We start from the raw sequence: 13,996 nt of genomic DNA, 5'->3' as shown, positions 1-13,996 counted from the left end.
TAATTTTTTTTCTTAGAATACTGGTGTAAGTTGGAGGAATTAATATCCTTGAAATGACTCTGATATTATGGAGAAAATGTCGAACTCAAATCACAAATTAATCAGATACAAGTTTTAAATTAATTGTACCTCAACTGAAGCCAACTTTTGTTTTTAAGATTTTATTTTTATTTTTCATTTTTAATTATTTTTATTAAAAGAATTAAAAATTGTAATTAAATATCTATGGTAAAAAAACTTAAATACACTCAAAATGTCTTAAATTATTTAGAAAACTAAAACAAAAAATAGAAAAATTATCTTAAAAGAATTTCTTTAAGAACATTTATCTTTATAGGAGATAAACGAAAACAAGGAGATCATACTTTATTCATAAAACACTCTGTTACGAGTATACTTACATTATTATTGGTCAATATGGATGACATAATTGTTGTAAGAGATGATGAAACAAAGAAATTGGTTTTAAAGAAATAATTGACAACCCAATTTGAAATGAAAGACTTGGTAAAATTTAAATATTTTTTTGGAATAGAGGTTGCTTAATAGTGTGTGAAGGACTTTGGATAAAGATCATAAGTAATGACCTTAAAATTAAGGTCGACATCCCTATGCAATTATACTGAGATAACTTACTCAAAGCAAGTTGCATGATATTCTCGACAAGTTGAGAATGGTTGATCTTCAATTAACAACTTGAAAGAAAATGTAATAAATAGCATATTATTAAGATAAAAATATTTTAAATATCTTAATATTTCTATAATAATTAAAAAAAATATCTTGAGAACTGTAATGGCCAGACGCGCCCGAGTCCTATCCGACCAATGGACCTATGTGAATCGGCCCAAATAAAGACGACCCATTTCCTGCACGTTTTAGTAGTCAAACCATTACAGCTCGACCCCAGAAATCTCGGAAGGGTACCACCACGTTAGGAGATCCCCCACGACGCGGAACCAACTCGGATAGTGGGTTCATTTTTTGGTACACAAGGGCAGGGCAGTATAAGGAAAGACGGAGGAAGGGAAATGGCAAATACTTTTTTCTGGAGTGACTCTTGTTGTATTATTCTCGGTAACATCGAAATCAGTGCGGCAAGAACATTTGGCGCCCACCGTGGGGTCCAGGTAAAAGAGATTCCCCGACCCCAAAAACGATCTAAGTTACGATGGTCCAGAGTCCGGGGCAAGGATCAGATCATCAGGCAAATCATGCACAAGATGCTCCTCCGGAGCCAACCACCAGGGAGCTCTTGCAGCAAATAATAGAGTTGAGACGAGAAAACGAACTCATCCGACAAAGAGCCGAGGAGGCCCATCGACGCGCGGAAGAGGCTACCGCTGACAATCTAGCAGCACGCCAGGAGGCAGCCGAAACCAGAAGGCAAATGGATGAGACGATCCGAGGACATGACGCTTTTTAGCGTGCGAATGGCGACCTTCTGAGGCGCATGCAGACAAGGGATGAGCAGGAAAGAGGCAGGCGGACTGAGCTCGTTATGCCGGAAGAAGGCTACCCACTCTCCGCCGCCATCATGGCAGAGATTGTCGTTCAAAACTTCATCATCCCAAAGATTCCCCCTTTCACAGGAAACTCGGACCCTGAAGCGCACCTTAAGGCGTTCAATGCATAGATGTTGGTCTCAGGAGGAAGTGACGCGGTGCGATGTAAAGTGTTTGTAGGAACGTTGGCGGGCACGACTTTGAAGTGGTTTGGTAGCCTGCCTCGTTCCTCAATTTCATCCTTCGCTATGTTCCCCGGAAATTTATAGAAAGATTCGCAACCAACAGAAGCAAGTTACCTAAAATGGCTGACCTTTTTGACGTAAGGCAGAATCCTGATGAGTGTGAGGCGGCGTTCCAACAACTCAAAGAGCATCTGAGCTGTCCATCAATTTTGTGTCAGCCTATCCATGGGAAGCCATTAAAATTATATGTAACTGTTACTGACCGAGCCATAAGCGCCGCTCTAATGCAGGATCAGGGGGAGGACCAGAAACCGATTTATTTCGTCAGCAAAACACTCCGAGGAGCCGAGGTCAGATATCAGAAGATTGAAAAGGTTGCGCTTGCTGTGATCTTTTCAACACGCAGCGCCACTATTTTCAGGCACATTCGGTCTCGATAATGACTTATCAGCCCATAAAACAGATCCTTCAGAAGCCCAAAGTCTCCGGTCGACTCGCGAAATGGGCAATTGAGCTCTCCAAGTATGACATTTCTTTTGAGTCTCGCGGCCCAATCAAGGCCCAGGTCTTATCGGATTTTTTGGCGGAGCTGACGCCATCACCGACGAAGGAAGAGGAAGTGACTGCAGGGTGGATATTATCGGTCGACAGAGCGACGAACTCGAAAGGAAGCGGAGCAGGAATTATCTTGGAAGATCCGCAGAGAGCCTTAATCGAGCAGTCACTTCATTTCGCCTTTCGAGCCAGCAACAATCAGGTAGAATACGAGACCCTTATAGCTGGAATGCTGCTCGCTAAGGAACCTTTTGGCCAAAAGTGACTCCTTGTTGGTCACAGGACAAGTGTCAGGAGAATACTAGGCAAAGGACCCTTTGCTAGCTCGGTATCTAGATTTTGTCCGAACATTGGCCGATCACTTCCACTCTTTCAAATTAATGCATGTGCCACGAGAGCAGAATTCGCGCGCGGACCTGCTATCTAAGTTAGCAAGTTGTTCACGCCCGGGAAGACAAAGGTCGGTGATAGCGAGACATTGGTGACCCCCAGAGTATCGGATGTAGGATTCGATGTGCAAGTCTGCACACTCGGCGTCATGACTATAGAATAAGAACAATCAAGCTCATGGTTGATCCCTTATATCACATATTTAGCAGATGGGCATCTTCCCGATGATCAGGCGAAGGCTCAGACAATAAGAAGGAACGCCGCTAGATACACCTTAATAAACGAAAAGCTCTTCCGAAGAGGGTTCAACCGACCATTGCTCATCTGCGTAACGCCCGAGGTCGGTAGGCGGTTGATGTCTGAACTTCATGAAGGTATATGTGGAAGCCATGTAGGCGGCAGGGCATTGTCCCTCAGAGTCTTGCGCGCAGGCTATTACTGGTCAACTCTTAAACGAGATTGTCAAGAGCAGGTTAGAAAATGTTCCCAGTGCCAGTTACACGTCGATGTCCATCGCGCCCCACCAGAAGAACTACACTCTATAAGTGCTCCATGGCCTTTTCACACTTGGGGCATCGACATCTTAGGCCCATTCCCAGTGGCTACCAGACAGCGAAAGTTCTTGGTAGTAGCTATCGAATACTTATTAAAGTGGATCGAGGTCGAGTTAGTGGCATCCATCTCAGCAAATACGATAAAAACCTTTTTATGGAAAAGAATTATCTGCCGATTTGGGGTCACCCACCGACTAATCTCGGATAATGGAACACAGTTCACCGCATCAATTGTTCGAGCTGCCTGCGAAAGTTGGGGAGTGCGTTAGGTATTTACCTCGGTGGAACATCCACAAACTAACGGTCAGGCCGAAGCAGCGAATCGGGTGATTTTGAGGGCACGGCGTCGCCGTATAACAACAGTAAAGTCCGACTGGCCAGAAGAACTACCCGGGATCATGCTAGCCTATCATACCACCCCACAATCTACAACGCGCGAGACTCCCTTCAGCTTGGTTTATGGCACGGACACAGTTCTTCCCTTAGAGATCGAACAACCCTCCTTCTGGGTTAGGACTTTCTCCATCGCCCTGACCGAGGAAGGCACGAGAGCAAACCTGGATATGATAGATGAGGTCAGAGAGGCAGCAAAGGTCACCAGTGAGGTGATGAAGAGGCGAGTAGAGTCCAAATTCAAAACCAAGGTAGTCCCTCGCTCTTTTGTTAAATCCGACCTAGTCCTGAGAAGAGCACATCCCCTGCAAATCGAAGATAAACTTTCCCCAAAGTGGACGGGACCTTTCCGCATTAAGCAGGTGCTCGCGAATGGCGCTTACACACTGGAAACATTGGATGGACTAGAAATCCCCCGAACATGGAATGCTGTGAATCTCCGTTTTTTCTTTAGCTAGTTATTCATGTCCTCCTAACACTCTTTTTCCCTCTTCCGGAATGAGGGGGTTTTTTAACGAGATCAAGATATCCCTTAAATAAAAATTATCTTTTGTTCCTAACTATTGGTTTATTTATATTCGTTAAAACACCTAAGCTCGGCTTAGGGGCGGTGAAGAGCCGTTTAAAGCGACTACCTAAGCTCGGCTTAGGGGCGGTGAAGAGCCGCTTCAAGCGACTACCTAAGCTCGGCTTAGGGGCGGTGAAGAGCCGCTTAAAGCGACAACCTAAGCTCGGCTTAGGGGCGGTTAAGAGCCGCTTAAAGCAACTACCTAAGCTCAGCTTAGGGCCGATAAAAAACTGCTCAGATAACGACTACCTAAGATCGGCTTTAGGAAGAACAAAACCTTTCTCGGCTTGAGGGTTACGCTATCAGAACATACTCGAAAATCAGGAACAAAACTCAAACACAACAAGCAAATGAATTTCAGCAAATAGCAAAGCAAAGGATGTTCATCAAAACCGGTAAAGTGTCAATACATAAAAAAAAAAGTTCATCATTGTTTCTCAATTAAATATAGGTCAAAGTCCTTCAGCCATCCACAAAATTTCCATCAATCACGACCTTCTCTGCATCCACGCCAGAGAGGTCGGCGGTAGGGCACAAAAGTCGAACCTGCTCCAAAGCAGCCTCAAACCCTACCCCATACGTGGTAGCAGCCTCATTCGCCATCTTCTCCTCTTGTTCACACCAGGATTTCTCCTTCTCTTCAGCGTCCATTTCCAGTCGGCGAAAATGAACTTCAATCTCATCAGATTTCCTCATAGCCTCCTTCAGCGCAATTCCAAGCTCCGCAGACCTCGTTTCTTCCTCTTTCAGTTTTCTCTTCAAATTCTCATACTCGACAAGCTCGACATTCAACCTAGCTATCTCCACTTTCGCAGCAGAAATCTCTTTGTTTTTCTTCTCCTCGATCAAGTTCATCTGGTTCAGCTTCTTGCACAAAGCGATAGTGGACACCTCAGCCTTATGAAGAAAGGCACAAATGTCTTCCTGAACCGAGGAGAGATCTTGATTCAGTAGGCACTGTAGGTCGCCTTCAAATACGTTATGCGCTAAAGAATGCGACACGTGTTGATAGGATGAGTCCCAAAAACTTTGGCCACCACTACTGGATCCTTCGAGATGTAGCGATCCAATAGAAGATGTCGCCTGCTCAGGTCGGGATTGGGACAACGTCGTTATCGCTTCGGCAGGAACTCGGGTTACCAATCCTCTCCTGCGACGTTTTAATCCCGATTCAGATACAGTCTCCTTATCGTCTGAGGAAATTTGTAGAGTTTCGGTCGCTCGAGTCAAAACCTCCCCAACAGCTGGTCGGGGAAGAAGGGGTGCACGGATGCTTTTCAGGCGCCTTGCCAGATCCTGCTTGGACATGCCCATTCTCGACTCTACAGGGATATAACAAGAATTAGGAAGTACAATGACAAACAAACAAAAAAACCAATTATCCGAATACAAACCGATGTAAAGCTTGAGGTTAGCTGGCTGGTATTCATAGCTCAGTACTTGTTTTGTTTCAAAGATGGTTTTCAATTGCTCCAACAACAAGCAATGCTCCCGTTCTTGCGATTCGAGATCTCCGAGTTGCCTCGCCCCGACAAGGTTCGGATTCTGAGTCCAGTATAGTGGAAAACCTTCAAGCAAGTCGGGTTTTTGGGGTGATGCTTGAATTTTCAGAAAGGAGCCTTTAAAATTTTTATAGGATGATTGGAACAGAGTTAGGAGACCTCTACCCCCCACGACCACACCTTTTTTGTTGACTTCTTCATCTCAAAGAAGTAAAGGAATACATTTGCGCTCGGAACCACCCCAAAATGTGTACAAAGGATATGGAAGGCTCGGATGAAAGCCCAACTATTAGGATGGAGTTGTGCAGGAGCCACGTTCAACTCAGTTAGCAAGTTCTTCTCAAAAGAACTCAAGGGTAACCTTAGGCCAACTTTAGAGAATAAGGTAGAGTAGAAAAAACAGAAGTGTCCCAAAGCCAAGTCGGCCTCGATATCAGCACATACGGGCTCATCTAAACCACAGCGAACCACGATAACATCTGCCTCATTACTTTGACATAACCTCTGCCTTTGGCGGAACCGATCTATCACTTGATCGGAGTTAAAGCCCGACATCTCTCGGCGAAGTTCTAAAGACGCCCAAGGATATAACTCGTCATAAGTCGTCATCGGCTCACCCAAACTCTAATCAAGCACTCCAACCTAAGGATCTCCTCGCACAACCAGAAACAACCGGAAAACTACTCAGAAAAACCGCTCAGGAAGGCAAAACCGGAAAACCACCCACTAGGGCAAATAACCTCCGAAAACTAGCAAAATACGGCTTAAAGCTAAACGGCGTGGTAGTTAAAGTAAGCATTTTTAAGCTACCCTACATTACGCATCCAAAACCTCGATCAGGGGTTATCACACTAAAGCTTCGAAAGATCAGTCTTTGGGCAAAATCAGATAGTCCAGTATAAATGGAAATGCAGAAAGTCGAAGGAGATAAAGACGAAAATAGAATACCTGGAAGAAAACTGAGCAAGCACTACATTGATAAAGAAGGGAGCGGCGGCAGAAGAAACGGCAGTGGAAGAAGCGGTGGTAGAAGAAGTGGAAGAGGAAGAGCGTAAGAAAAGGGGAAGAGAAAATGAAGGGACGCGGTCATAAAATGTCGTCGTTTGAGAGGGAAAAACTTGAGTTTTTGCAGTTTAAAGCTTCTAGAACATGGACCACGTGGCATTCATTTATTAGCTCTGGGTAAATAAACGGACAGGACAGGGACCCACGCGCGCTGGGAGAGTGTTACGACCTTCTCGCCCAATGAATTGTCTGAAAGCTCGAAGGGTTAGTGTAATGGCCAGGCGCGCCCGAGTCCTACCCGACCAATGGGCCTATGTGAATCGGCCCAAATAAAGACGACCCATTTCCTGCACGTTTTAGTAGTCAAACCATTACAGCTCGACCCTGAAAATCTCGGGAGGGTACCACCACGTCAGGAGATCCCCCACGACGCGGAACCAACTCGGATAGTGGGCGCATTTTTTGGTACACAAGGGCAGGGCAGTATAAGGAAAGACGGAGGAAGGGAAAGGGCAGATACTTTTTTCTGGAGTAACTCTTGCTGTATTATTCTCGGTAACATATCGGAATCAGTGCGGCAAAAACAAGAACTTTCTTATTATTTGAACGTATATTTTTTTAAGGATTTTAATTATTAAAAATAGAGACGATAAGAATGTAATTTAAATGATTTTATATTTTGAGTTAAATATGTTTTTTTCTTAACCTTTAGTGAAAATTGAGATTAGTCAATTTTCAAACTCAATTTAGTCCTTCAACGTTATAAATAAGTGAATTTAATCATTTTAACCAAGTTTTGTTAGATTTATTTGATGTTTCAAACGTATGTCAAGATATTATATGGGTTGTTTACACTCTTTGACACACCTCCTCTTCAATCTTAGCTAATAAACACATTTAAAATACTAAATATACTTAACAAAATTTGGTTAAAATGATTAAATTAACACATTTCTATATATGAAAGACTAAATTGGTTCAAAAATTCGAAGAGATATCAATTTCAATTTTTATTGAGAGTTAAAAGGACAAAAAATATTTAACCCTTATATTTTTATAGTAATAGATAACCTTAAACGAACTCTTAGGATTGAGTTCATTAACATGTTAAGTTTTAGTAAAGCTCAATTATAATATAATCATACAAGATTATGTGTGCAAGTTATTATTTGCTTGATTCTTATCATTAATCATTAGGACTGGTAAGAAATTATGAATATATCTCTCTAATTAGTTTTATACCTATGTTAATTTTTCGCCGTGAACATAGAAGTTATTTTTTTAACAGAACACAGTAGAAATACGAATGGACAGAAAGAAAACGAAATAGAAAAGTTTCGATATCACGATTCTAGAATAGAGAAGTTTCAATTGACGTTAAACTGAAAAGAGAGAGAGCAGAAGAGATCTTAGAGTGACAAAAGCCTATGGTTAATATTTTTAACCCCTTTAATAAATAGGATTTTAAAAACTTACCTAATACATATTAAATATAAGACTACTAATAAAAAACCAAAAGAAAAAGTGAGTAAAATATTGCATATATATACCTGTTTTTTGTTTTTTGTTTTTGTCTTTAAAATAACTTTACTTAAATAACATTTTTATCTTCTCTCTTGGCTTCTCATTGCCTGTTACCTCTTTTATTTTTTCTTTTGTGTTTTGCTATTTGTTTGTCTACGATCTTTCGTCTTTTTCTTCGTTGACGATGCTCTTCCTCTAACAAATACAAAATTAAACAAGAAACAGAATAATATTTTCTGAAAATAGTTTTGTAACAAGATTTATATTTATCTCTGTTATAGATATCTGACAGAGGAAAAAACCCCTAAATCATATATATTATTTATATATTTCATGACCTCTTAGAAACTTCATCGAAAATAAAGACATTATATTGGAATTTTTGTTAATTCGGAAATAGGAGAAAGTGCAAGGTGTGACCTAGAACCCAGTGTTACTGTGGAGACTTGGTTGTGTATCCCTTGTCCTTACCCTCACCGCCAAGCCTCCTTTGATCCTCAGCGTCAAAGAAAGCACATGCTGTGGACACGTGTCCTTATCCGCTGCCTCAATCTCAAAGCTCTCGATCATGGAGGCTGCAATGGACTTCATCTGAATATAAGCCATTTCTTTCCCCAGACACATCCGTGGACCCGCGTGAAACACTGGAAAACGAAACGGACTCTCTGTTCGGTACACGCCATTCTCCAACCACCTTTCAGGATTGTATTGGGTACAGTCTTTTCCCCACACGCTCTCCATCCTCCCCATGGCGTACGTGTGATACGATATGAACCAACCCTTCCCAATCCTCGTTCCATCCGGTAAAACGTCGTCGTCCAGACACTTCTTCGAGTCCACAGGCACCGGCGGGTACAACCTCATCGTCTCCGTAAGCGCCGCATGCAGGTAATGCATTTCCCGAAGCTCCTCGTACCCGAACGCGCCAACGCCACGCGTGGCGGACCGAACCCTTGCGATTTCCTCGCGGATTTTTCTCCGCACGTGAGGTCTGGAAGAGAGAATCCAGAAGAACCAGGTGAGCGCGGACGACGTCGTGTCACGCCCTGCCAGAATGAAACTTATCACAACGTCGCGGAGAAACTCCGGCGAGCTCTTATTTGTTCTGATGAAACGCGAAAGCAAATCCTCGTCGTCGCCGCTGGGCTCCCTGGACTCCAATCGGGACCGTATGATAGAGTCAGCAAACATGTGGACTGTGGTGATTGATTCTCTCAGTCTCCGTTCTGTTCCCATGTTCAACAGCTTTTTTATTTTCCACATGAAGGGTAACGCGCTCATGAATCTCCCTGAACTCAACACGGCGGCCTCCTCGAACGCGCTCATGAACTCGGCACCGGCGGTGCCGTCGCCGCCGAGACAGGCGGGGTCGACATTGAAAGCTAGCTTGCAGACGTTGTCGAAGGCGAAGCGCTCGAAGAGGTCCTGCAAATCGAGGACCCTGTTTGTCTGGGAGGCTAGGGAGAGAATTGGAAGAAGCCTGGTTTGGAGTTCCGTGGTGACGGAGTTGACAATGAAGTTACGGAGTGATTTGGTGCTAAACTCGTGGCTTGCGATTTTTCTCTGCACCTTCCAGAGTTCGCTGTCGGAGTTAAAGATTCCGTTGCCGAGGAAGTCTTGGAGGTGGTGGATGAAGCGGTCGCCCTTCGGGTAGTTCTGGAATCGGGTTTTGAGCATGTGTTCCACGTTGTCGGGGTTGGCCGTTATGACGCCGTGGAAACTGTAGGGGCGGGAAAAGACGGCGGTGTTGGTGGGGCAGTCGCAAAGGACTTGGGTGCTCCATTCGAGGAAGCGATGGCGGTTTTTGAGGAATTCCGGTAAGGTTCCGATGAGAGGGTAGTTTTTGAAGCCTTTGTGGTTGGTTTTGCGGGGTTTTTCTGTAACAAAATAGAGATAGAGAGTGAAGAGAAGGGCAATGAAAAGGAAGAAGAATAGCTCCATATGCAGATATTGATGAGGGGCTCCACTGTCCGAGTGATAAGCTTTCCAAGGTTTAGAATATTTGATCTAAGGTTGCTTGAAAAGCAAAATAAGTGTAAGAGTGAGAGCATGTGATCAGGTTAAGACACTCTCTGCTCACATTTTTATAATTCTTTTTTTATATTTTAAAAATAAATTAATTTGATTCTTACAATTAGATATTATTTTATTATTGATATTTCTTAAAGCATATTTATATCAAAAATTTATTTTTATTTATTTACAGTTTATACAAGGTCCCGTTAAGACTGTCATCAACACTACAACACTTTACAACTCTAAAACTCTTCTCATGACGTTGGATTGAGATGTTTCTCTAAAGTTAGATTTTTACTATCTACTGTCAATTTCTTTATCAACTGTATTACGTCATTTATCAATGTATATTACTCCAACATTTTATCACATCTAATAAAAATAATATCTTATACCCCTAATATATAATATTTTTGTATATGTATGTAATACTTTTAAGTTTTATATATTTCCTTACAAAATATTTGTATATAGAACACACAAAAGATAGAAATTTGAAACACATACTACTTTGATATTTAGTGAACATTGTTATACACTTTTAATTACTATCTTTTCAAGAATAAGATTTTTAAAATACATTAAATTTATTTCTTTAAACTACACCGTACTTGATATTTAAAGATAAACTTATAAATGAATTTCGTATTTGAAAGAGTAAAAATCATGAGAAATTTATTTCTAATACAAGTTATTTTAAAAACAAAATCCCCGATAAAAAGGAAGAGAAAAAGTCTATCACTATATTCGGTAGACCAAGATATTCCTGTTATATGAAGTTTAGGATATCTCAGTTAAGCAATACGATAATAATTAAGGATAATAAAAATGATAGTATAAAATATAATTATTTAAAAATAGATTAATTATTGAAAAACAATGGGTGAGAGTAGAGATGGCAACAGGTTGGGCAGAGATAGTGCCTACCCACAACCCGATCCGCAAAAAATAAATCCGTTCGCTACCCGTCAGTTTACTTGCCAGGTATCCGCTTAAAAAATACCTGCGAATATTTTTAAAATCCGCGGGTACCCGTAGATACCCGATACCCATAAATATTTTAAAAAATATATATTTTATAAATTTTCTAATATAAAATTATAAAAATAAAATATAAATTAAATTAAATTCTAATTATAATTAAATTTGACATAATAAAATATACTATTAATTTTAATTTTAATTAAATTGAACTTAATTAAATATAAATTAAATTTTAATTTTAATTTTTTGCGAGTAACGTGTACCTGCGGGTACGGATAGTATGATACCCGTACCCGACCCGTTTATAAACGGATATTAAAATACCCGCTACCCGTTGTCCGCAGATAATAAATACTCGCGGATAGTAACTATCCGCCGCGGATATACGCATACACGGATATTTGTGTCATCCCTAGATGAGAGATCAATCCAGCTGATCCATTCATAGGAAAATTCCAAAAAAACATTATAAATAAAAGAGTGTTATAAGAGGGAGCATTGAATAATATTTATGATCTATAATTAAGGAATTAATGTTAACGTCGAAGTGTATTATGCAGATTTTGGAGAAATCAAACTACAAGAGAAGACAAACTATCTTGATGGGCCAAGACCTCTCAGGAGAATGTGGAGGGAATATTGCAAAACGGTACTAGAGGCACAGTAATATTGCAAAACAATAATATATAGAGCCATAGTTGTAGGATTTTGGAAAATTTCCTTATTTTTTCATATAGTAGAACAAAAACATACCATCAATATATAAGGATTTTTACTCCTTAACTTACATTACTCATTAATCTAGTGACTTGCCTACAACTAATTTACAGAATCCTAAATATAAAAAAATAATTTATATGATTGACAATCAATTAACAACAATTTAACTCTCCTCCTTAGATCGGCGCATAAATGTCACACATTTCTAACTTGATTAAAAATGTAAAAAATACTGGACTTGAGACATGTTTAGCGAGGATATAAGTTAATTTATCCTCTGATCAAATTTTAGAAAATTGTAAAATGTCCTCGTCCAGCTTTTTTCTAATGAAAAATTTGTCTACCTAAACACATATTTTGTACAATCATGCTGAACAGAATTATAGGCACTATCACAAACAGCTTTGTTGTCACAATACAATCAAATTGTTTGTCTAAATGGATATCCCAAATCTTGCAAAATATTCTTTAGCCATAATGCTTCACAAAGAGCTATGTCATACCTTTAAATTAAGCTTCTACACTTGAGTGAGCAACAACATTTTGTTTCTTATTTTTTCATGTAACAAAATTATCACATATAAAGGTGAAGCATCCTAAAGTTGATCGTCTATCATCTATTGATCCGGTCCAAATTTGCATAAGTGTATGCATTTATGCTTTCATAATCTTTTTTTTTTTTAATAGAATTATCTTTCCTGGAGTGAATTTCAAATACTTTAAAATTCACATGACTGCATTCATGTAACTCAGGACATGAGGACTCAACTGAATTCGATAAATTAAGATGTCCCCAAACTATGAAATAAACCAACAAAATAATAATAATAATAATTAAGAATAATAAAGTTGATTATATAAAATATAGTTATTAGAGATAAATCCATTATTCAAAACAATGGGCCAGCCTAATCCAACTAGCCCAATTAAAATTATTTATTTTGTCTCCCTTTTTCATACCACATAAGAAGATAACATGATATGTGTACGATGGTTTTCTAGCATTTTTAACAAGTTTTGTTTTTTCTGGTTAGGACAAATACAAGACTAGTTTTATCATTCAAGTCTGTTGAGAATTTAGAATTTACGATGGTTTTTAGATTATATTTTTGAATTGTTAATCTTATAATTTCACATTTAAGAAACTTTACTTTTCCTTCTAATTATTTACATCATTCACATTGAGAAAACTTATCTTTCAAATGAGCCTCACAATCACAAGATGAATCATAAATCATTTCCAATATTTCTAAATTTTTTTCTAGATTTGCATTTTCCTCTTCTAATTGTTTAACCCTATTTTCCAACAATCTATTTTTCCTTTCATTATATTGTTTAAAAATGGGAGCCTCTTTGCTTTCTCATGCATTTCACTAAATCCATCAAGAAGTTGAACATTATTTACATGTTTAGAAAAATTTGAGCCACTTACATTTCTAGTCTTTGAATTTTGATCAGCAACCAAACAAAGGTTTGTTTCTTTTCCATTATCGTTGGATGAACTTGTTGAAGAAGATGCATTGTCTTGTTGAGCAATGTATGATTTATTCTTAATTTTATTTTTCCTATCAACAGGGTTAGTCTCTAATAATTGGACATTAAAGTTTTATATATTTTAGGCTTACCCCATTCATAACACATGATACTAAAGGGTTGTTAAATTTTTCTTTATTTATGTTATGCTGCTAGTTTTTATTTTTGTTCTTCAAGAACTTTGGAAACTCTTTGACCAACAAACCCATATTTTCATTATCTGAATTTGCATCTAGCTCTCTTGACTATGCCACATTTTTTTTGTTTTGCATTTTTGCATATGCAAATCTTTTATCACACGTCCAAAGTGAGAGAAAAGGTTATGATGTTTCTTGTCTTAACATCATATTATGTTTTTCTTGCTTCATTAGTTGCCAAAGAAGTAATTTTTTTATTCCTACATATTGTTAACCTCATGCATAGGAACAAAAGTTTCATTCATAATATATAACATCTCAAATACCTCTATCAACAAATTCACAAAATATTACTTTCCAACAAAAAAGATAGTTTTCACCGTAGAGAAAATGAGCCATATTTATAGCAACATGCACCTTTCGAA

The 13,996-nt window shown here is 39.3% G+C and overlaps 1 protein-coding gene across 1 annotated transcript; it reads right to left on the bottom strand.

Moving 5' to 3' along the window:
• Nucleotides 1-8,413: 8,413 nt before the first annotated feature.
• Nucleotides 8,414-10,269, bottom strand: CYP94D2 (cytochrome P450, family 94, subfamily D, polypeptide 2). Its single transcript, XM_028048492.2, has one exon. It carries the CDS (start codon nucleotides 10,120-10,122, stop codon nucleotides 8,602-8,604), a length of 1,521 nt encoding a protein of 506 aa, XP_027904293.1. The 5' UTR covers nucleotides 10,123-10,269; the 3' UTR covers nucleotides 8,414-8,601.
• Between the last annotated feature and the right edge of the window lie 3,727 nt (nucleotides 10,270-13,996).

The sequence above is a fragment of the Vigna unguiculata genome, chromosome 1 (assembly GCF_037176805.1).
Source record: "Vigna unguiculata cultivar grain cowpea cultivar isolate G323 ecotype 2 chromosome 1, ASM3717680v1, whole genome shotgun sequence".
NCBI classification, from domain to species: Eukaryota; Viridiplantae; Streptophyta; class Magnoliopsida; order Fabales; family Fabaceae; genus Vigna; species Vigna unguiculata.
Note: the sequence above shows the minus strand (reverse complement) of the source record. Positions and strands in the feature narration are given on the sequence as shown.